Genomic DNA, 24,975 nt, shown 5'->3' with positions numbered 1-24,975 from the left:
CCAAGAGCAAGGGGAAAGTTGGCATGAGATGTGAAACGAGATGTAGGCAGTGGTCAGCTTATGTTGGGCCACAATGAACTGTTCAAATTTTCTTGGTGAAGAGGAAAGCCAGTGAAGAATCTTGAGCAGGAGAGTGACAATATCTGATTAGTTTTTAGAAAAGTTATTCCAAGGCCAGGTGTGGTGGCTCATGCCTATAATCCCAGCACTTTGGGAGGCTGAGGCAGGAGAATCGCTTGAGTCCGGGAGTTCAAGACCAGCCTAGGCAACTGTGAGATCTCATCTCTACAAAAAATACAAAAATTAGCTGGATGTGGTGATGCACATCTGTAGTCCCAGCTACTCGGGAGGCCGAGACTAGAGGATCGCTTGCACTCAGGAGTTCGAGGCTGCAGTGAGCTATGATCGTGCCACTGCGGCTGCCTTGTGGATATTGTATGAGAGAAGGACATTACTGTAAGTAGGGAGAGCAGTCGGGAGGTTATTGTGGTTGTTCAGACAGAAGATGATGGTGGCTTCAACTAGCGGTGGCAGTGGGGTTGGCATGTGGGTAGATTTGAGGTATATTTCCAAAGTACACCTACCAGCTTGGATCAATTGCAAAAGTTACAGTGACTGAAATTCATAGAACTCAAGAGCTGGGATGGTATTTAAGAGACATTTAGTACAGTTGTCTTCATTTTATAGTTAAGGAAGCTTTGATCCAGGAAATAAGCAAGGCTGACTTGCTCACAGATGCACAGCTGGTTTGAAGGTCTAGAGTGCAACTGAGATCTTTGGAAGTTTAATGTTGTTTGAGCTACATGATCACAAGTCAGTAAATGTCTTCATTCTATAAAAGTATGCTTTTTTATTACACTTGTGTTTTCATATACGTACAATTTTCTGGTGCTAAATTAAGAGAAAGTGATTTTTTTAAAAATTATTTTTATTTATTTATTTTTTTTTTGAGATGGATTCTCACTGTGTTGCCCAGGCTGGAGTGCAGTGGCGCGATCCCAGCTCACTGCAACCTCCACCTCCCGGGTTCAAGCGATTTTCCTGCCTCAGCTTCCTGAGTAGCTGAGATTACAGGCGTGCGCCACCATGCCCGGCTAATTTTTTTTTGTATTTTTAGTAGAGACGGGGTTTCACCATGTTGGTCAGGCTGCTCTGGAACTCCTGACCTCGTAATCTGCCCGCCTTGGCCTCCCAAAGTGCTGGGATTACAGGCGTGAGCCACCGCACCTAGCTGAGAGAGTGATTTTTAAAATTTTTGGTATTTGTAACCCAGATTGAAATGCTTGGTGTTGCGCTCCTGCCACCTCCTGGCAGTTTCTGTTGTTGCAGGGAAAGTGTTTTCTAACTTCCCCCAAGGCTGTCAAGTTAACTCACCTCCCAGTTTAGATTCCAACTGTGGCCAGATTGAAAAAGACTTGGGTAGAGTCTTGAATAATAGAACCATATGAGAGAATTCATGCATACTGACTTGTTAAGGCTTTTTAAGGCATAGAAAATCTCTATTTAGTAGATTATTATTTTTTTCATTATCAAGCAAAGTGAAAACTTTCAAAAAACTTGGTCCTGTTTGAAGGAACTAATATATATCTCATTACAAACCTCATATACATCAAATTTGACAGTGACCACAAAGCAGCAGTTATAATTGAATAAAGAAGTGAAATTACATGAGAGAGTAGCAGGGTTATATGCCTATTAAAGTTAACTACTAGAGATAGTAAATAGATGATATAATGTTAGGAAACATCATGGCACAGATGGTATTGTGCCATTTAACAGAACTGTATGAATCCCTTTTATAATTTAATTTTGTTTTCCTATTTCATTTTACCATGAAAATTTCAAGCGTACATCAAAGTTGGAAGAATTTTGTAATAACACCAGTGTACCCACATGTAGATTCTACCATTAACATTTGACTCTTTTATCACATAGCTGTCCATTTGTCTGTCTCTCTCTGAATACATCAATTCTTATTTCCCTTTGATGCTTTTAAAATTCAATTGCAAACAAAATACTTTAGCATGTATATCATTAATCAGATTTAACATTTGTTTATGGTATATATATATTTTTAAATATGTACAGTCTCATTCTGTTACCCAGGCTGGAGTGCAGTGGTGTGATCTCGGCTCACTGAAACCTTTGCCTCTGGGTTCAAGCGATTCTCATGCCTCAGCCTCCCAAGTAGCTGGATTACAGGCTTGTGCCACCACACCTGGCTATTTCTTTTGTATTTTAGTAGAGACAGGGTTTCACCATGTTGCCCAGGCTTGTCTCGAACTCTTGGCCTCAAGCTATCCACCTGCCTTGGCCTCCCAAAATGCTGGGGTTACAGGTGTGAGCCACCGTGCCTGGCCTATGGTATTTTTTGAGGTAAAATTTAATACAATGAAAAACACAAATCTTAGTTGTACATTTGCTGAGCTTTGACAAATGCCCTTCTCAAGATAAAGGATATTACCATCCAGAGAATTCCTTCATGCCCTTTCCCGGTTATTCTCTGCACCCTTCCCCTACCAGGGCAACCACTGTTCTGATTTTTTTTCAAACACAAATTAGGTTTTGCCTGTTCCAGAACTTCGTATAAATGGAATTCCATTGTCTGTATTCTTATGTAGGATCCTTTTGCTCAGCATATTGATTTTGAGATTCATCCATTTTGTATAGGTTGGTGCAAATGTAATTGCAGTTTTTGCCATTATTTATCCACCTTCCTGTCAATGAATACCTGGACTGTTTCCAGCTTCTAGCTATTGTGAATAAAGCTGCGATGAATATTCTTGTACAGGTCTATTTATGGGTACATGTTTTCATTTTTCCTGGGTCTAGGAGTAGAATTGCTGTACCCTAGGATTAATGTATGTTTAGTTTTACACCGAACTTTCTTCCAAAATGGTGGTAGCATTTCATTCGCCTGCTGATGTCGTGTAAGAGTTCCAGTTGCTCCATACCCTTGCCAACTTTGATGTTATCAGCCTTGTCAGTTATTTAACTTGATTTTAACCATTGTCACTTGTAAATGATTGGATGAAAAGTTATACCTATTAGTAATTGTTAGTTTTCTAGGGAAGAATTTAAAAAGTTGTACAGATTATTTTTTAGTTCTAATCATTTCTTTTTTTTCTTTTAGTTTTTTAAATTTATTTTAATGTTTTTATTTTTTTTTTATTTTGACATATAGTGAGACTTACAGAAAGTTGTCCCAGGCCACCCTCCAGCATTTGACACTATTCACTAGTTTTGTAATGTAAATGGTCTCTTCCTTTGGCATAGGAGAAACCATTCTCTCTTGGTTTTTCACCAACTGCTCACCTTAGCTTCTTTGCAGGATTTTTATTCTCTACATACTGCTTAAATGTAGTTGTTGCCGGTTCTAGCCTTGATCCTCTTACTCTATAGAATCTTACTGGATGATTTTATGCTCACCCAGGGCTCCAACTGCCACCTGTGCTTTAATCCCGAAATCTGCTTCTGCAGCATAGATCTCCTTCCCAACTCTAATTGCTAACATATCCACTTGGATGTCCCACAGACATCTCAGACTCAATTTATTTAGGTGAAATTTATTTTCCTTCCTCCCATTTACACACTGCTCATCTTCCTATATTTTCTAATTTGATAAATAACCTGCAGTCCATCCAGTTACTTAAACCACAACCGAGGGGCTAAATCTGGACCCTTTCCTCCTGCAGCCATTTGATCATCAGTTCCTGTGGGTTTTTCTCTTGTGTGTTTCTCTAACATTTCTGCTTCCATCTCTGCACTCGCAGCTGACATTTTACTATCGGGTGCTGCTCCTCAGCCCAATTTGTCAATGTTGATTGACTTGCTTTATTTTTTAATAACTTACTCGGGTTTTTAAATTACAAAAATGGCATATGCCACTTGTAGAAATTAAAGCAAAAATGCATAAAATTTCTAGTACCCCACCTCCAAATTTGTAAGCGATTCTTTTTCCTTGGAAGTCACCAATGTTAATACTTGGGTATACATCCTTCCAGATTTCCCTTGCCTTCACATACAAATACACACACATAGATAAACACGTATGCGCATAGACACGTTTATTCTTTTCAAAACAGAATTATACAACACATACTGTCTTATGGCTTGCTTTCAACTTATTGTGTATTTCATGTAAATATATAGACAGCTGCCTGAAATTGATGCAAAGTATCAATATAACATAATTTATTTAATAATTCCTAATTAGTGGATAATGAATAATGCTATAGTGACCATTTCTTTACATACTGGTTATTTTTGCTAGTGTTTTGTTGCATAGATTATTAGAAGTAGCATTATACACATTTAAAATTTTGTTAAATCCTGCCAGTTGTCCATCAAAAAATGGCACCTTTTTAATCTCCTGTGGTGCCAGAGGCCTTTTCCCTGCCAGTAGTAGATATTTGCTAATCATCTAACAGTTTTTAGTTTTTGCTAACTTACCAGGAAAACTCAATATACTGTTGTGATGATTTCAGACAAGAATAGTTCTTATCATAGGCCTGTGACTGTCTTCAGTATTTTCTCAATCTCATTCTCTGTTTTGATTAGGTGACTTTTAGCTCTTAAAAAATGAAGTTGCCAGGCTTGGTGGCTCATGCCTGTAATCCCAGCACTTTGGGAGGCTGAGGTGGGAGGATCTGTTGAGCTCAGGAGTTCAAGACCAGCCTGGGCAACATAGGGAGACTTTGTCTCTACGAAACATAAAAAAATTAGTTGGACCTGACGGAGCATGCCTGTAGTTCCAGCTACTTGGGAGGCTGAGGTGGGAGGATCACTTGAGCTTGGGAGGCTGAGGCTGCAGTGAGCCATGATCAGGCCACTGCAGTCTAACCTGGGTGACAAAGTGAGACTTTGTCTCAAAAAAAAAAAAAAAAAACACACAGAAAACAAAAAGAAAAAAGAAGACGATGATGGTTGGAGATCTGTTTTCTTACCTGTGTGTGTTTCTGCTGGCAGGAGAAACTTCTTAAGTCTCAGCGTAATCTCGTGGCCAAGATGAAGAAAGTCATGCATTTACAGGATGTAGAAGTGAAGAACGCCACACAGTGGAAGGTAATGGCAGAAGTGGTTGGATATTTCTTGCTCCTGAGGTCCTTTTGGTCTGGGACATTTCTTGCTTCTGAGGTCCTTTTGGTCATAGGGTTTTGCAGTTCACGTAGACTCTTGGATGCCTCAGAACCTCTGTTTCCTCCATATCATGTGACTGAAAGAAGAGCTTTCTGGGTGTCTGTTCATTTGTCAGGCCCCTTGTAGATACGGGGATAGGAGAGGAAGTACCTGTCCCTGCTGCTAGTGGCTTTGGGTGATAATGAGTTCTGCATACTTCATCCCCATGTCTCTACTTTAAGGTAGCGCTCGTCTCCTTCCTACTTTTTCCTAAATATACTCCCTAGGTTAGAGTCGGTTTGGGCCCATGGCATTGTGGAAAGAAACAGATGAATGGATGCGCGCGCGCGCACGCACACACACACACACACAGACACACACACACACACACACACACACACACACACACTCTCTCACACTCCTAAAGATTTAGCAAAACTAAATGAGTTCTGAAGGCTAAACTAAGTAGTAGATGTGAAAGTTTGTTTTAGCTTAAAACTTGTCAGTAGTAGAGACTGAAATGTTAGGAAGAATGAATGAATACTATAATGACTAGTACAGAGCTATCAAGTAGGTATAAATAAAGGAGTAATGGAAATTTTAGTGGGGGTGGGCAGGAGCTTTTCAAGAGGGTTTGATTAGGATTGACTGTGGATTACTGGGGAATTGTGTAAGGAATTTAGTAGCTGGGGTCAGGCAGAAAAAGGAGTGAGCAAATCTCATGTGGCCTTAGGATAAGATAAAGAGTCAGCGAATGAGAATCAGCACGGAGTTTTCAAAGCTGCACAACTTCCTGGTTGAAGAAGAGGACCTGTTTCTTCAGAGATTGAACAAAGAAGAAGAAGAGACAAAGAAGAAGCTGAATGAGAACACGTTAAAACTCAATCAAACGATCGCTTCATTGAAGAAGCTCATCTTAGAGGTTGGGGAGAAGAGCCAGGCCTCCACCCTGGGGCTGCTTCAGGTGAGACACTTACGGGCAGGGATGATCTCGTCTTCACTAACTGAACTCTCTCTTGTCTTTAGAGCTGCATGTCCTTCCTGGTGAGTGGGTTTCATAGACATGTCTTATCTCTTGCTAGTTCTGTGCTGTCACATAACTAAAAAGCCAAAGATTCACCATCCAAAGGAAATTAATGTGAAATGTAGGTATGCTGAGCTCAGGTCATAGGAGATAAATTGGTTCACATGGTCTCATAGTTCATCTAGGATCTGAGACTTAGCACATATAAGATTTTTTCATTCATCTTATGTGTACATTTATAATTATTAAACAGTAAAACAAAGCAAGCATAAAACTCCCAAGTACATAATTGTATCAACAATTAAGAGACACTTAACTTTCTCGCTTATTTTTAATCATTACAATCACAGCTTGATAAAACTTTGTTCTTATCCCCATATTTTGAGTGGTACTTTCATTTAAATAATTTCCAAATGTCTAGCAACCTTTAAAAGATTATAATTCTAACTCAGCACTTAAGTTTGGGTCTTTAGGCCAGTTTGTTATCAAAAGCCCCTCCTTTGGGTTAATCTTTACCTTTATATCCTCTGTAGGTAAAGTGTCCTTATAGCTTCTTTTAGTTTTTGGACAGGGTCCTACATTTGTGACTGTCTTTGTTTTTTTTTGCTGAAGTAATTCATGTTGAGTCTCGGATGCCTCAGAACCTCTCTTTCCTCCGTATCACGTGAATGAAGATGAAAGGATCTCTAAAAGGTGTTCTCAAGAACATTTTCTGTCTACCATTACTATTTTTTTTTCATAAGCAAGAGACAACATTCTGTTCTACTCTTAAGGAAGTCAGAAACTTGGACCCACCCAGTAGTTATTATCAATAAGAAATTGCTAGCTAGGTTTTATATGATAGATATAACCTAACATTTAAAATTAAATGTAATGACTTCCAAGAATTATGTAAAAGTTTTACAACATGCTTAAGCAATGCAGTTGCAAGTACATATCCAAATATGTGTCATAAAAGAATCTCTGAAATAACACATTTAAAATACAGGCTTAACGTCTAATTGGAATCTGAAACCTCTAAGATACATGTGAGCCAGCAGAATGTTTACAAAAAATTATATCAGCAAACAGAAATGCAAAGTTAGGGAAACGATTAAAAAAGATGAAACTGGGGCCGGGTGCAGTGGCTCACGCCTGTAATCCCAACACTTTGGGAAGCTGAGGTGGGCGGATCACCTGAGGTCAGGAGTTTGAGACCAGACTGGCCAACATGATGAAACCCCGTCTCTACTAAAAATTAGCTGGGGGTGGTGGCACATGCCTGTAATCTCAGCTACTTGGGAGGCTGAGGCAGGAGAATCGCTTGAACCTGGGAGACAGAGATTGCAGTGAGCTGAGATTGTGCCACTGCACTCCAACCTGGGCGACAGAGCGAGACTCCATACCAAAAAACAAAACAAAACAAAACAAACAGATGAAACTAGAACATAGAATCTCAGAGCCTGAGAGAACTTACTGTACTTATCTATCTACCTACCCATTTTTAAAATTGATTTCCTTTACTTTTACCCTATGACCCACTTCTAATGTACATCTTCCACATTTTACCTGTTTCTTTTTCCAGTAATGGCTACCTGGGTTGCCTCCAACACCATTACCACTACAAATAATGCTGCAGTGAAACCATTAATATCTGCTCTTTATTGTTTATCTTTATTTTTATTTTATTTAGGTTTTGAGACAGGGTCTTGTTGTCACCCAGACTGGAGTGCAGTGGTGTGCTCGTGGCTCACTGCACCCTCAAGCTGCTGGGCTCAAGTAATTTTCCCACCTTGATCTCCCAAAGTGTTGGGGGATTACAGGTGTGAGCCACCGCCCCCAGCTGTTTTTTTTTAAATTGGTCCTTGGGTTTCTTCTCTAGCTCTTTTCTCAACTTCTTGAGTTGGAATGCTTGGCTCCTTTACATTTACCCCTTTGTTTGCTGGTAAATTTAAGTTATACTTTTACCTTTATTGCTCTGTATTCCACAGATTTTGACAAATTGTTATATTTATTGTCATAATAAAATAAACATTAAAACACATTTTAAGGCTGGATACAGTGGCTCACGCCTGTAATTCCAGCACTTTGGGAAACTGAGATGGGGGGATCTCTTGAGCTCAGGAGTTTGCGCTAGCCTGGGCAACTTAGCAAGATCTTGTCTCTATTTTAAAAAAAAAGTATGACACTCTTGGAGAGAAATGTATAAATCATAAGCTTGACAGATTATCACAAAGTGACCATTCATGTAACTACTATCCAAGTCAAAAAAATAGAACATACATAGCATCCTATAAGCTTCCTCATGTCCCCAATCAGTACCTCTTCCCTTCTCCTCAAAGGGTAGCCTCCCTCTGGACTTCTCACACTCTAATTTTTTTTTACTTTTTTTTTTTGAGATGGAGTCTTGCTGTGTGGCTGAGGCTGGAGTGCAGTGGAGCGATCTCGGCTCACTGCAACCTTTGCCTCCTGGGTACAAGCTATTCTCTGGGCTCAGCCTCCCAAGTAGCTGGGATTACAGGCGTGTGCCACCACACCCGGCTAATTTTTGTATTTTTGGTAGAGACGGGGTTTTGCCATGTTGGCCAGGCTGGTCTTGAACTCCTGACCTTGAGTGATCTGCCTGCCTTGGCTTTGCAAAGTGCTGGAATTACAGGCCTGAGCCACCATGCCCGGCACTCGTTGCGCTTATTTTTGAGTGAGTATCTTTCAGGACGCACTCTTTTGTACTGGCTTCTTTTGCTAACATTACGTTTGTGAGATGAATCCATGCGGTAGGTATTTGTTTTCATTGCTGTACACCAGTGTTTTGAATCAGGGTGATTTTGCTCCCTCCGAGGCAAAATCTGATATTATATAGAGACATTTTTGGTTGTCACAACTGGAGGGTGGTTACTACCAGCATCTCTTGTGTGTAGGATGCTGCCAACATTTTGTAATGCACAGCACATGCCTGCCTTCAGCTCCCAGCAAAGACTTATCCAGCCCAAAATGTCAGTAGTTCCTGCTGTATAGTACTGTTGTATTCCATTATATTAATATACCAAAGCATATTATTCATTTTTCTTTTGAGGGAAATTTGGATGATTTCTGTTTCTATTGTTATTATAAAAACAGGAATATGTGTGAACATATCTTTTTGGGTGCACATTTATATACATTTCTATCAGTTGTATACCTGTGAGAACAATTCCTGGTCATAGGACATACATGTGTGTTCAGCTTTATCGAAACCATTTTCAAACTGGTACAAAGTGATTGTTCTGGTTTACACTATTGTTACCAGTGTGTAAAGTTATGAGTTCCAGTTGCTCTGTATCCTCACCAATACTTAGATTTGTCAGTTCTTTAATTTTAGCCATCCTGAAAGGTGCAAAATGTCATCTGCCCTCAGTCAGCACCCCTTCCCTCTTCCTAAAGGTATATGGATATATATATATATATGTATATACACCTTTCCTTGATAAAGCTATTTTCTTTTTTTTTTTTAATTTTAATTTTTTATTTTTTAGACAGGGTCTCGCTTTGTAAACCAGGCTGGAGTGCAGTGGCACCATCTTGGCTTACTACAACTTCGCCCCCCAGGTTCAAGCATTTCTCGTTACTCAGCCTCCTGAGTAGCTGGGATTACAGACACCCGCCATCATGCCTGTCTAATTTTTGTAGTTTTAGTAGAGATGGGGTTTCATCATGTTGGCCAGGCTGGTCTTGAACTCCTGACCTCAAGTGATCCACCCACCTAAGCCTCCCAAAGTGCTGGGATTACAGGCATGAGCCACTGTACCCATCTAGATAAAGCTATTTTCCTGATAACTAGTAAGATTGAGCACTTTTCATGTGGTAATTAACCAGTTTTTTTTAAAAAAATGAACAATTTAGATTTACCAAAAAGTTGAGAAGATGGGACAGAGTTCCCACATACCCCTTCACCCAGTTTCCCCTGTTGTCAACATCTAGTGTTAATATGGTTCATTTCTTACAATTAATGAACCAGTGATACAGTTTACTAACTAGAGTTTGTAGTTTATTTCCATTTCCTCAGTTTTTACCTAGTGTTCATTTTATTTTCTAGAACCGCACCCAGGATACCAGATTTCATTTGGTTGTCATTGTCTCTCCTTAGGTGCCTCTTGGCTGTGACATTTTCTGAGACTTTTCTGGTTTTTGATGATCTTGACAGTTTTGAGGAGTGCCGGTCAGGTATTTTGTAGGATGCTCCCCTATTGGAATTTGTCTATTTTTTTCTTGATTAGGCTGAGTTACAGGTTTTTGGAGGAGCTGTATTTTTTAAATACACGTTGCCATTGGTTACCTGATATGTTACTTAGACTTTTCACATCTATGTTTTTAAGTAAAATGGGTCTGTAATTTTTTTCTACTATTTCATTTCATGGCTTAAGGAACAAGGTTATAATAGTCTCTGAAAAATCAGTTGGGAAAATTTCTATTTTTCTCTTTTGTGTTATAACTAGGGTATTTTCAGTTCCGTAAAGTTTAGTAAAATTCACCTGTAGAAAATCTCTTTGGACTTAGGCATGATAAAATATCCCTTGCGATTGTAATTTAAAAGCAATGTTGTAAAACAACAGGAAGGAGAAGAGTGGAAGCTCAAAGCTGGAGCTGCTGAGGACGCACCAAAAGGCGCGCAAAGGAGCAGGCTCTGTGATTGAAATTAGTTGGGGAGGCCGGCAGGAAGCCAGGAGCCAGTTCATGTCATGGTGCCAAAGGAGAAAGAGTAGGGGCGCAGGCAGCATTGTCGAATAGTGCAGAGGGGCCACGTGAAAGAAAGGACCAGATTCTGTCAATCTGTTGGCTTTGACAGCAGGAGATCATATGTGACATGAGCAAAAGCAACCGTCAGAAAATACCTGCTCACACAGTTGTATTCCAGGTCTCCAGGAGAAGGTTCGTAACTTGCTTATGTCTTCCTTCTTTTCACAGAATCCAAAAGAAGTGTTGACCAGGTATGCACTCCTGTTCTCTTATGGGGACCTGGGTGGCATGGTAAAGATACAGGCTGAGCAGAGGGGAAACAAGGCCTAGGCTCCATAGGTCAGTCTGGGCACACCCTAAGGGGGGTTCTGAGGAAAAAGTCTCCTGATTGCTTCTGCGAGGAGGAATGGGAACAAAAGCCATCTGAACTTTGGGCTAAGAACCTTTGACCGGGAGTGGGGGTCTTGGCTACCCTAGTTGTCCCCTAAGAGCAGTCTTCTCTACCTTCTTAGGAGTGAGATCCAGGATGTGAACTATTCCCTTGAAGCTGTAAAGGTGAAGACAGTGTGCCAGATACCCTTGATGAAGGAAATGCTAAAGCGATTCCAAGGTGAGCAGAATTTCTAGGACTTGGGGCTCCTTAGAAATCTTTCAAATAGGAGAATAAAGGGAGAAGTCTGAAGAGGAAAGAGGAAACAGCATGCAGCTAATAGAGTGTCAGGAAAGGTGGTTAATAAATGAGTATACACTTCATTCAAGAAACATTTATTTAACACACTGTTAGAAGGTGCTAGTGATACAAAAAGAAAGAGACCTGTTCACTTCTTCATGAGTTCATAAGCACATTGGAGAGACAGACACACAGCACTCACTGTGGTATAGTAGGAGCCAGTGTTTGCTGGCGGTAGGAATAAAATGTTACAGAAATCCAGAGGAAGGGCTCTGTTGGGGGCGAGATGAGAAAGTTTTCACAGCAGAGGTGACAGTTTTGAGATTTGAGGGATTAGTAGGAGTTTGGCAGGTGGAAAATGGGGATGACTGTTTCAAGCAGAGGCAGCAGCATGAGCTAAGATGTGGAGAAAATGGAGGGGTGGGTATCCAAAGAGGCTAAAGAACAAGGTGTATTTTGAGGAAAGGTAGGGGTTGAGGTTGAGAAGAAGAGTGTAGGACAGACTGAAAATAAACTCATTGGATCTCCAGGGAGGTACCAAGGCATGTACATGCTCCAGAAGCTGTGCTGGCGATTCTCATGTGCACATGTTTGATTAAGAACCATGTTGTAGGCCGGGCACGATGGCTCATGTCTGTAATCCCAGCACTTTGGGAGGTCGAGGCAGGCGGATCATTTGAGGTCAGGAGTTTGAGACCAGCCTGGCCAACATGGTGAAACCCTGTCTCTACTAAAATACAAAAATTAGCTGAGCTTGGTGCTGTGCACCTGTAATCCCAGCTACTCGGGAGGCTGAGACAGGAGAATCGCGTGAACCTGGGAGGTGGAGGTTGCAGTGAGCTGAGATTATATCCACTGCACCCCAGCCTGGGCGATAGAGTGAGACTCTGTCTCAAAAAACAAACAAACAAAAAAGAACCATGTTGTAGATGTTCACTTCTAGCCAAAACGGAGTAAATAAACGAGTTGTTTTCTTGTCTGCAGCAACTAAAATAAAAACACAAAAACAAAACAGGCACAATGTGTGAAACAACAGTTTTCAAAGCACCAGACGTCAGGCAGTGAAGGACGGTGATTCCTGAGAAATGTGAAACAAATGAGGTCAACCTATGATTGCCCTACCCTCTGCCTGAGGGAGTTTCCAGACCATGTAAGGCTGAGGTAACTGAGGTAGAGCCAGGGAGACTTGCTGAGTTGAGGAATAGAGCTGGGAGTTCACGGAGAACAAAGTAGTGAGGGTTCACAAAGTACTGGGCAGTATCCTGGAGAGGAGAGAGCTGGACACAGAGAGAACCCTCGCCATCTATGGAGGAGCTTCCTAGTTGTTTGGCAGAGTTCTGATCAGCACATGCCTGTGAAAATCTACTCAAGGCTGGAGATAGAAGCTTCTAAAACGATTAGAGGGAACGGTTCCTGGTGCTCACACAGGGCCAGGAACAGTGCCAGTTCCTATCAGCCACACCAGAAAACTCATAGTTCACAGGCACTGAGTAGCATACTCAGGAAAATCTTGCCTCATTAGCAGAAAATATTTAGCCCTTTACTGGGTACTGCTCCACACCCACCTTACAAATCATGAAAGCAAGACCCAAAGGGGTCAAACTCTTTCCAAGTAACTTAACTGCATCCCAGGATAAAGCCCTAGAAAATTGGTAGAAATAAACAAAAAAAGAGCACCTAACAATATAAATTCACAATGTCTGGCATCCAGTCAAATATCATGCATGCAAAAAGACAGGAAAGCAGTGACCCATAATGGAGGAAAATAATCAACTGAAACTGACCTAGAATTGACACAGATGTTAGAATAAGCATGGAAGGACTTTAAAACATTTATTATGAGTGTATTCTGTAAAGAGGTATATAGAGACCAGATCAAAGTTTTAAAGATGAAAAATGTGGTGATTAAGGTGAAGAATGCACTGGATGGGATTAATAGTTGATTAAATATTACAAAAGAAAAAATTGGTGAACTTGAAGACAGAGCAATGGAAACTACAAAAAAATGAAACATACACAGAATAAAACAATTTACAAAACACAAAGCGCATCAGTGACCTGTGGGACAACTTTATGCAGCCTTATTATCTATGGTGATTGGCGTCCCTGAAAGAGAGGAGTGGGGATGGAGATGGAATAGGAAAAATACTTGAAGACATAATGGCCAAAGATTTTCTGAATATAATAAATACTAAGTCCACAGATCCAAGATGCTCAACAAACCCTGAGTATGAGAAATATGAAGAAAAATACACCAAGGCTCATCATAACTTGCTTGAAACCAGTGATAAAAAGAAAATCTTAAATGCAACCAGGAGAGAGGACAGTTAACTTGCAGTGGAACAAAGACAAAGTTGAAATTACACTTCTCATTGGAAACAATGCAAGTGAGCAAACTCTTTAAAATCCTGAAAGAAAAAAACTGTTAACCTAGAGTTCTAGAACTGGCAAAAAATATCCTTCAAAAACAAAGGTGAAATAAATAAGTTTGGAGGTAAACTAAAGCTTAAAAGAGTTTACAGCAGACACTTCAAGAAATGTTAAAGGAAGTCCTTCAGACAGAAGGAAAATGGCAGATGGAAATCTCTCTACACAAAGGAATAAAAGAGCACCAGAAATGGTAATGACATGAATAAATATATATTATTGTCATTATTTATTCCTTTAAAAAGGAATTGCGATGGTAAGTTTATACATCAACTTGACTGGGCCACAGAGTGCCCAGGTATTGGTCAAAAATTATTTTGGGTGTTTTTATGAGGGTGATTTTGGGTAAGATTAACATTTAAGTCAGTAGGCCTGTGTAGACTGCCCTTCATAATGTGGGCGGGCCTCATCTAATCAGTTGAAGGCTTGAATAGGAAAGAAAGGCTTGACCTTTCTGATGGATTACTACAGCGTACTGCCTTGGCCTTCACTGCAGCATTGGCTCTTCCTGCCTAATGGCCTTCAGACTAGAACACTGGCTCTCTCTGGGTCTTGAGCCTGCCAACTCACACAGCAGATTTGGACTTGTCAGCAGCAATAATCACACAAGCCATTTCCTTATATTAAATCTCATACACTGGCTGGGTGCAGTGGCTCACATCTGTAATCCCGGTGCTTTGGGAGGCTGAGTTAGGAGGATTGCTTGAGGCTAGGAGTTCGAGGCCAGCCTGGGCAACATAGTGAGACCCTGTCTCTACAAAAAATAAAATAATTAGTGTGCTGGTATGTGCCTGTAGTCCCAGTTACTTGGGAGGCCACAGCGGGAGGATGGCTTAAGCCCAGGAGGTTGAGGCTGCAGTGAGCTGTGATTGCACCACCGCACTCCAGCCTGGGTGACAGCGAGACCCCATCTCAAAAGAAAACCCAGAAAACTCACAGGTGCACGCATGCATGTGTGCACACACACACCCACCCACCGTACACAGACACACACAGACATATATATCCTTTTGATTCTGTTCCTTTGGAGAACCCTAATAATAATTGACTATTTCAGCAGACAAAATATGGTGTATTTTGGAGCGTATAACATATTTAAAAGTAAGATGCATGACGGTAGTGTGAAGGTTGGGAGAGGAGAGATGAAAGTATACTATGATACAGTTCTCATGTGTGAAGTGGTGTCATATCGCTTGAAGGGAGACTAATACAAAGGTGTATACTTGTGCTAGTCCCCTACTGACTTCATTAAGGATGGCACCATGTCTGAAAGGCCGAAGAGGAGATCTGGAATAGTGAATGAGACACGGGGTTTATTGAAGACCTACATGCAGGGCAGTCCAGGAATGGCCGGCTGGACACGAAAGCAAACCACTGCTATTTGTAAAAAGCATGCAGGTTATATATAGCATTTTCATTTAGCAATCTCCACCTGGGACCTTCCATTTAACCCAAAAGAAAGGGCCTCGATTCCCTGTATTTCCTGCATTCCAAGGAATGGACCAGGAGTTCACATGGCCTTTATAGATAAGGAGTGCATTTCTGGGTTGGCCAGTCCTGGATTCTTTAGCTCAGAACTCTGAATACACAGTCTTCTTAGACCATAGGGTTATTCTCAGGGTGTGCTGGAGTTATTGCTGTCAGATGTGTCTGCCGTACACTGCAGTCCAGCATACCCTCGAATGGCCCCCACATTCTTATCACGTCATTCTCTGCAACTTCCCTGGGGCAAGGTATGTGCAGGAACATTGCTGCCAGATGCTGCAGCAGCATTAGAAACTACAGCAACAAAAGACAATGACAAGCATAGTAGCAATCATACTCTACAGAAAGCTTTTCTTTCTTTCTTTATTATTATTATACTTTAGGTTTTATGGTACATGTGCGCAATGTGCAGGTTAGTTAACATATGTATACATGTGCCATGCTGGTGCGCTGCACCCACTAACTCGTCATCTAGCATTAGGTATATCTCCCAATGCTATCCCTCCCCCCTCCCCCCACCCCACAACAGTCCCCAGAGTGTGATGTTCCCCTTCCTGTGTCCATGTGTTCTCATTGTTCAGTTCCCACCTATGAGTGAGAATATGCGGTGTTTGGTTTTTTGTTCTTGTGATAGTTTACTGAGAATGATGGTTTCCAATTTCATCCGTGTCCCTACAAAGGACATGAACTCATATTTTTTATGGCTGCATAGTATTCCATGGTGTATATGTGCCACATTTTCTTAATCCAGTCTATCATTGTTGGACATTTGGGTTGGTTCCAAGTCTTTGCTATTGTGAATAATGCCACAATAAACATCACTGGCCATCAGAGAAATGCAAATCAAAACCACAACGAGATACCATCTCACACCAGTTAGAATGGCAATCATTAAAAAGTCAGGAAACAACAGGTGCTGGAGAGGATGTGGAGAAATAGGAACACTTTTACACTGTTGGTGGGACTGTAAACTAGTTCAACCATTGTGGAAGTCAGCGTGGCGATTCCTCAGGGATCTAGAACTAGAAATTCCATTTGACCCAGCCATCCCATTACTGGGTATATACCCAAAGGACTATAAATCATGCTGCTATACAGAAAGCTTTTCTAAGCACTTGGAAGTTGATAAGAGAATTTTTAGCTGAAATAAGGGTTTCTAGGGTTCACATAGCCCCGGTTATAATGTGAGAGTAATAGGGATATATACACAACATTTGGTTTTAATTAATGTGCAACTTCCACCCAGGGCAGCAGTTAAGATATGCAGGGCCATGCGATTTTACACAGTTGCCCAGTGAGAAGAGTAATGGCATGGCACAGGTATCCTTGAAGGCTGCAGCCATATGTTTAGCAAGGTCTCCAACTTGCAGCTCTGTGTTTGTTGTTGCCACTTGGGGGCAAAAATGGCCAAGGGGTAGAACCACCAGAATGCGCACTTCTGGAAGTGCCTGGCTTTTACACTCTCCCAGTTAGTAGGAATGGTGTCTCAATGGGACAGAATGTGTCTGACGACCCCAGGTGCATCTACCAGCCCAATTTTAAGGTAAGTAAGGCCAGCTGTGGTTGCCGTCTACCTGTAGCCATCCCCAAGGGCCACCACGTGGAGACAGTCACTGTGCCACCCTAGCCACATATTATTGGCTATTTGAGGGGATTGGTTGCATTGCTGTGGGGGTAGCCACCCTATATTATGGTTTTAGCTTGTGACATGATATTATCATGCCTTTCAGTACATAAGGGTGCCTGACTTACTACCTGTATCTGCACTCTTGTCACTCACCCTTGTCCATCGTGTACAGAATACCCCACAGCTGGGGTAGCACTAACCTGCTCCCATACTAGGTGGAAAATATGTCATCTTGTCTCATTGATGGTGGGAAACTCACTGCATAATGTGGTGGTGGTGCTGAAGGGAAGTGGGTGAGACTCATCATGCCAAGTATAGACATGGCTCCACGTACTCAAGTTAGCAGCATGGATGCCCCATGGCGGGCCCATTGTGGAGGAGAGGGGCAACTCTCTGCAGACCCAATAGTCTGTTGTGTTCTGGAAAGAGATCACCATGTGCACCCAGTTGGTGAAGCGGTTTGCTGCACCCCATCTGTGGGCAACAGGTGAGATGTTTAGTGGGTACAAGAAAGGGGAAGCCATTTAGTAAGACACAGGAAGTTGTGTCATTCTGAGAGCACCACCCCTGGCAGTGGCCTGGCGCCTGGTTTATAATACCAAGTGGATTGAGCCCTCTGCAATTCTTTGCAAGTGGCCAGAGTAAGACAGTGGGGGGTATTATAATGTTCCATAAGAGGATGATTGTCCCCTTGCACAAGGAAGACTGGGATTCATTATTTTGGAAATACAGGGGGTTGGGGAGTAGGATGTAAAATAGGTGTGACCTGTATATTCTTTTCTAGGACCTTCACCCATGGAATGCAAGAACCGACTTGAGAAATCTTTTGTTCTTTTTTTTAGTTGCTACATAATAATTGTACATATTTATGAGGTACAGTGTGATGTTTCAATACATCTATACAATGCGTAATGATAAAATCAGGGTAATTAGTATATTCATCACTGCAAACATTTATCATTATCTGCGTCGGGAACATTCAAAATCCATTTCTACTAACTGAGAGAGTGTAAAATCCCAGGGAGGGTGGGATCGACTCTCTCCCACTCTGTCTGAACTTACTTCCCAGCTTCACCATTTCCACAGCGGTATAATCCTGCATTGTGGTGGTCTGCCTTCTTTCCGGTGGAGGCAAGTCTTGCTACCCTCTGTGGGTGTGGTTGGTCTTCTTTTATCTTGATGGTGACCATCAGACATGCTGAGAGGATGGGAACCTCTATGGACTCATCCCAGTCCTCATCCTCCTCGCCACTAGATCTCTTCGCGGGGTCCCAGGACTTAGGGTTCCAGGACAATTTAGTCATGATAGTCCTAACTCGATGTGGCAGTTAGTGACCCTTCAAACAGGCTACTCAACAAACCAGTGTCTCCATTTTGTCATCCTGTTCCCACAGGTGGGACAGAAATTAGCCTGAGCTAATATCTCCCTAGTTGCAGCTCATCTTGTCACTGATCACCCTTGCCTGTGCCACAAGCTCAGCCTTGGGAGCTGCTCTAAGCACAGTCAGGAGTGGCCAGTCAACTGCAGCTGCCACAGCTTGGGCATTTGACTTTCCCTTAGTTGGATCCACCCCCTGCAGCAGTTCTTCCAGGCCTTTTGGCATTTTGGGGGTATCCCCATACTCACCTGGTGGGCCCCACCCATCAAGGATAGTGGCTATCAGGCCCCACATACATGTGGACAGCCAGCCCAGGATTTCCCCCGTGGATTCTCACCTGATCCCATTGTCTTGGCACTCGTGGAATTTTCTCCAACCTCCTGCTGGGCTAATGTTGTGCTAGACCCCTATTGATTTCAGTACAGATGGCACTGTGTCTGAGAGGTGGAAGAAACCTGGAGCCAGTGAATGAGACATAGGATTTATTGAGGACTTATATGCTGGGTGTTCCAGGAGCAGTGGGCTTGACACGAAAACCAGTTGCTACTGTTTGTAAAAAGCATGCAGATTATATAGCATTTTCACTTAGCAGCCTCCTCCTAACAACCTCCATTTAACCCGAATCAAAGGGCCTTGATCCTCTGTACAGCCTGCATTCCAAGAATGGGCCAGAGGTTCAGATGTTCAGATGTCCTTCCTAGATAAGGAGCAGATCTCTGGGTTGGCCACTCCCGCATTTCTTAGCTTGGAAGTCTGAACGCACATTCTGCTTGGACCATAGGGTCATTCTTAGGGTATGCTTGAGTTATTGCTGTCAGGTGCATCTGCCATACGATACTATAAACCTTAAACCACTAAAATAAAAGAGTTGTAGCTAATCAATATAAGGAAATAAAGTGGAATTATAAAAAAATTAATAAAAAATAAGGCAGAAAAGAAAAGAACATATAGGACGAATAGAAAACAGCAAAATAATAGACACAAATCTAATCATACTAATAATCACATTAACTATAACTGGTCTGCATGCGCTAATCAAAAGGCAGAAGTTGGTTGGATTGGCTAAAAAAAAAACAAGACCCGATTTTTTACTGGAAAAGAAACACATTAAATATGAAGAACCATATATGTTTAAAGCAAAAGAATGGAAAAAGATATGTTAATAGATCTGGAGTGGGTATATTAGTATCAAAGTAGATTTCTGAGCAAAGGATATTACCAGAGATAAAGAATGTTATATCCGAATGATGAAGTGGTCAGTTCGTCAAGAGAATGTAAGTTCTAAACATTTCTGCACTTAACAGTGCTTCAAACATATTAAGCAAAAACTAATAGAGCTGCAAGAAGAAACAGACAAATTCACAATTACGTTTGGAGTTTTAAATACCTTTTAATAATTTTTGGAATAATTAGGCAATAAATCAGCAGGAATATAGTAGACTTGAATAACATTATCAATCAACTTGATCCCATTATTTATGGAACAGTCTACCCAACAGCTATATACTACATATTTTTTTCAGTGTATGTGAAACATTTTCCAAGATAGACTAAGCTGGCTGTAAAGCAAGTGTCAAATTGAAAGGATTCAGATCATTCAGAGTATGTTCTCTGATCACAATGGAATTGCTAGAAATCAGTATCAAAATATCCTTGGAACCCCCCCTAAATATCAATAATCTAAATAATAGACTTTTTAGTAACCCTTGAATTAAAGAAGAAATCAAAAGACAAATTAGGAAGTAGTTTGAATGGAATGAAAAGGAAAAGACAACATACCAGAATTCGTGGGATGCACCTAAAGCAGTACTTAAAGAAAAGTGTATAGTGCTATATTGTAAAGAAGAAACTTCTCAAATCACTGACTCAGCTTCCACCTTAGGACACTAGAGAAAGAGGAGCAAGTAAAGCCCAAAGTAAACAGAAGAATGGAAATAAAAATCAGAGCAGAAGTCATTACAATGAAATACAGAAAGCCAACAGAAACCAATGAAACCAAAAGCTGGTCCTTTGAGAATTTCAGTAAAATTGACACACCTTTAATCAAAATGATCAGAAAAAAAAACACACACACACATTACTAATGTCAGGAATGAGAAAGGTGACATCATTACAGATTCTACAGATATTAAAAGGGTACTATAATATTAAGAGCAACTTTTTGCCAATGAACTTGACAATATAGATGAAATGGATGAAGTCCTTAAAAGATACAAATTACAAAAGCTGACATGAAGATAGAGATAACTGGAATAATCTTATTTCTGTGAAAGAAATTGCTATTAGAAACCTTCCAAATGGCTTTCATTTTGTTTCTTTTCTTTTTTCTTTTTTTTTTTTTTTTTTTGGGACAGAGTCTTGGTCTGTCGCCTAGGCTGGGGTGCAGTGGTGCAATCTCAGCTTACTGCAACTTCCACCTCCCAGGTTCAAGTGATTCTCCTGCCTCAGCCTCCCGAGTAGCTGGTACTGCAGGTGTGTGCCACCATGCCTGGCTAATTTTTGTGTTTTTTTTTAGTAGAGACGGGGTTTCACCATGTTGGTCAGGCTGGTCTTGAACTCCTGACCTCGTAATCCACTGCCTTGGCCTCCCAAAGCATTGGGATTACAGGCGTGAGCCACTGCGCCTGGCCCCCAGATGACTTTCTCAGTGAAACATTTCACCAAACATTTAAGAAATAAATGCCAATTCTTCAAGAAATCTTATTGAAAATTGATGAAGAGGGAATATTTCCCAATTCTTTCTGTGAGGCCTGTATTACCATGATACCAAAATCAGACAAAGACGTCACAAGAGAAAAGAATTATAGATCAATGTCTCTCATGAACATAGATACCTAAATTCTCAGAAAACTTTAGCAAATTGAATCCAACAATATATTAAAAGCATAATATGTAATAATCACAACCATTTTATATATCCTTTGGTATACAAAAATGATAATGTATAATAATCACAATATATGAGATTTATCCCAGAAGAGCGTAGTTGGTTTAATATTTGAAAATCGATGTAATTTATATCATTAAAGTAAAAAAAAAAAAAGGAAAACCATGTGATTGTCTCAGTTGAAGCAGGAAAAGCATTTGTCAAACTCTAGCATACATTCCTGATTTTTTTTTTAAAAAAGTCCTCAAACTCAAGAGACATGGAGAGTTAGAGGGAAGGGAATTTGGAGTCAGGGAGGCCAGAGAGGACGTTATTAACACATTGAGTGACGCTGGAGATTGGAGTAAAGTCAGTGGCAATGGGAGGGGAGGGGAGGAAAAGAACCTGAGTGACAAATTTCAGAGGTAGAATTGGTAGGACTTGGTGACTAACTAGCTATTGAAGGTTAGAGGAAAAAGAGTCAAAAATAAAGATTTCAAAGCATGAGTGTTCAGGTGGAGGGGACTCTGACACCTTAGAGAACATAGAAGGCAAGATGTCTACATATGAAGTGGATTAGTCCCGAGAGTATAGAAGGGGGTGTAAGTAAGATAATTAGTTCAGTTTTGAATGATCTGTGGGGAGATTTGTGGAGATGCCCCATAAACAACTGGAACCCGTGAAAAGAGACCTCATTATTCCGTCCTGTGTGACACCTGTGTGTATCTAGCCAAAGAACCAGCTAGTCGGCAGCCTTGGTTCTAGTTTTGATTCAACGTGAGAATTTGTTACTATCTCTCCAAATTTTAGGCTGATTGTGAAAACTTGGGGCATGAAATAATTAGATCCCCAGTTTCTAGAGGTTAGTGTTTTTTTTTTTGTTGTTTTAAAGATAGTATCTTTTTTTATGGCTGCATAGTATTCCATGGTGTATATGTGCCACATTTTCTTAATCCAGTCTATCAACCTGCACATTGCGCACATGTACCATAAAACCTAAAGTATAATAAAAAAAAAAAAAAAAAAAAGATAGTATCTTGCTCTGTCGCCCGGGCTGGAGTGCAGGATCTTGGGTCACTACAACCTCTGCCTCCTGGGTTCAAGTGATTCTTCTGCCTCAGCCTCCTGAGTAGCTGGGATTACAGGTGCCCACCATCATGCTGGGCCAGTTTTTTTTTTTTTTTTGGTATTTTCAGTAGAGACGGGGTTTCGCCATGTTGGCCAGGCTGGTCTCACTCTCGTGACCTCAAGTGATCTCCCCGCCTCAGCCTCCCAAAGTGCTGGGATTACAGGCATGAATCACTGCACCTGGTCTAGGGCTTAGTCTTTTAGAGCAGAAGGGAAATGAGGACTTCAGGTTGCTAAAGGCCATGCTGTGGCCTGCTAGGCCTGGCTGAGGATCAGTTGGGCAGCAGTGGAGTCATGAGTGTTTGTTAGGAGGAGAAAGATGAAACTGATGCTGGAAAAGATGGGCATTTCTGGGGAAGGGTTGATAATAAGCTGCTGCACTACTTATCTCAGCTTTCATTTTCTCCACAGTGGCTGTAAACCTAGCTGAAGACACAGCTCATCCCAAACTCGTCTTCTCCCAGGAAGGGAGATATGTGAAAAATACAGCATCAGCCAGTTCTTGGCCAGTGTTTTCTTCAGCATGGAACTACTTTGCTGGATGGAGGAATCCTCAGAAGACTGCTTTTGTAGAGAGATTTCAGCACTTACCCTGTGTTCTGGGAAAAAACGTTTTCACCTCAGGGAAACATTACTGGGAAGTTGAGAGTAGAGATAGTCTGGAGGTTGCCGTTGGGGTGTGTCGGGAGGACGTCATGGGAATTACTGATCGTTCAAAAATGTCCCCAGATGAGGGCATCTGGGCGATTTATTGGAGTGCTGCTGGCTATTGGCCCTTGATAGGCTTCCCTGGAACTCCCACCCAGCAAGAGCCAGCTCTCCACCGAGTGGGGGTTTACCTGGATCGTGGGACTGGGAATGTCTCCTTCTACAGCGCTGTGGACGGAGTGCACCTGCACACCTTTTCTTGTTCTTCTGTCTCACGCCTCCGGCCATTTTTTTGGTTGAGTCCATTAGCATCTTTAGTCATTCCACCAGTGACTGATAGGAAATGAGGCTTTTCTTCCCCTGACCAAAACTACTTCCCTGTAGTCCAGCTCAGGGACACACATCCCTGGGCCCTCTTCTGCCCTTCATGTCTCTATCCTGGATGGTCCATCTTCTGAGTCTCCCTAATGGAACCGTTTGGTATCTGCCCTTTGTGTGCTTCACAAGAGGCAGTCCCATGGGAGGTGGTTCTGGCCAATGGAGATGGGACAGGAAATTTTCCAAGGTGATTTTGGGAAATCTTTTTGTAGCTTTTAAAGAGATGTGCGGGGAAGACATATGGATGTTAGCAGCCATATTGGAACTGAGAACACAGGAATGGTGGAAAGGTAGAAGAAACACAGTTTTTGTTGCCGTTGTGAAATTGTTGAAATTTCCTTCATGCCAAGCTTCTTGTTATATGAGATAATTACACCTTTATTGTATAAGACAATTTTAGTTGTATTTGGTTACTTGCAGCCTGAAGTACCCTAACTGGCACTAAAGGGACGTAGTGTGAACATCCCACAGTATAGGCTTATGTCACTTTTGTGAAATTTGACAAAGGCATAGAATCTTTTTCTATCCAGTCAGGCATTGCCTATTCTTTCCAGTAACTACTGATTCCCCCACTTTTCTGTCTTAGAAAATTGTGGGAATCCCCCCTCACTCTGCCCATGTTGTACTCTTTCTCTTCCCAACCATGACTCTGCCCTCAGCTATTAACTGTGCTGTGTATTTATCAAGTTGCTATACTGTATGTACAGGGTTATTCATGTCATCATGAGAATGTTGGAACGCTTGTTAAATACTTTTTGCTAGCCTCTTCATATGCTGTTGCATATGACTCTCATCACAACTCAGTGAGTTGGAAAGTGAAATCCTATTTGTACAAATGAGAAAACCGAGCTCTTTAGAGTAACTAGCTCAGTATTGGCTAGCTGGTAAATGGCAGTGTTGGGATTAAAATCCAGATTTGTCTGAGATGAAAGCCCATGTTCTTAGCTACTCTCCCTTTATTCAGAAGCATTTATTGGATGTTGATCTTTGTTTCAGATTTTGATTTTGTTACTTTTTTTTATACTGTGTATATTTTCCTCAATCTACCCTTCTGCTCTAGATTGTCTGGACTCAGGAGATTGTGGTAGTTACTGGATAGTTATTTTTAAAATAATGATTGCTTTTCTCTTTATATAAGTCATGTGTACTTATTGTAGAAAGTTTATAAGATGCAAAAAGTATAAAAATTAAAGTTATGCACTACTAACATTTTAATATATTTTCTCCCAGATTTTCAATAAAGATTTTCAGGCAGTGATTTAACGAGGATTTTATTTTAACTTATATTTTAGTTTAAGGGGAACACGTGCAGGTTTGTTCTATAGATCAATTACATGTCACAGGGGTTTGGTGTACATATTATTTCATTACCCAGGTACCCAATAGGTACTTTTTTGATACCCCACCCTCCTCCATCTCTACCCTCAAGTAGTCCCTGGTGTCTGTTGTTCCCTTTTTCGTGTCCATGGGTACTCAATGTTTAGCTCCCCCTTATAAGTGAGAACATGTGATGTTTGGTTTTCTGTTCATATG

At 41.2% G+C, this 24,975-nt stretch overlaps 1 protein-coding gene across 2 annotated transcripts in view; it reads left to right on the top strand.

Moving 5' to 3' along the window:
- TRIM4 (tripartite motif containing 4) overlaps positions 1 to 24,700 on the top strand; it is a 29,703-nt gene extending 5,003 nt beyond the window's left edge. Inside the window, exons 2-6 of one of the 2 annotated variants that reach the window (XM_054497209.2) lie at positions 4,969 to 5,064; positions 5,852 to 6,082; positions 11,063 to 11,085; positions 11,347 to 11,444; positions 22,828 to 24,700. In XM_054497209.2, the coding sequence (XP_054353184.1) occupies positions 4,969 to 5,064; positions 5,852 to 6,082; positions 11,063 to 11,085; positions 11,347 to 11,444; positions 22,828 to 23,411 (1,032 nt within the window). In that variant the 3' untranslated portion in view covers positions 23,412 to 24,700. Of the gene's footprint in view, positions 1 to 4,968; positions 5,065 to 5,851; positions 6,083 to 11,062; positions 11,086 to 11,346; positions 11,445 to 12,488; positions 14,160 to 22,827 lie in introns of those variants that run through there. The other variant, XM_054497210.2, reaches the window with a different exon arrangement.
- Positions 24,701 to 24,975: the final 275 nt, after the last annotated feature.

Source organism: Pongo pygmaeus, chromosome 6 (assembly GCF_028885625.2).
Source record: "Pongo pygmaeus isolate AG05252 chromosome 6, NHGRI_mPonPyg2-v2.0_pri, whole genome shotgun sequence".
Classification (NCBI taxonomy): Eukaryota; Metazoa; Chordata; class Mammalia; order Primates; family Hominidae; genus Pongo; species Pongo pygmaeus.
This window is presented reverse-complemented; position numbering and strand designations above follow the sequence as displayed.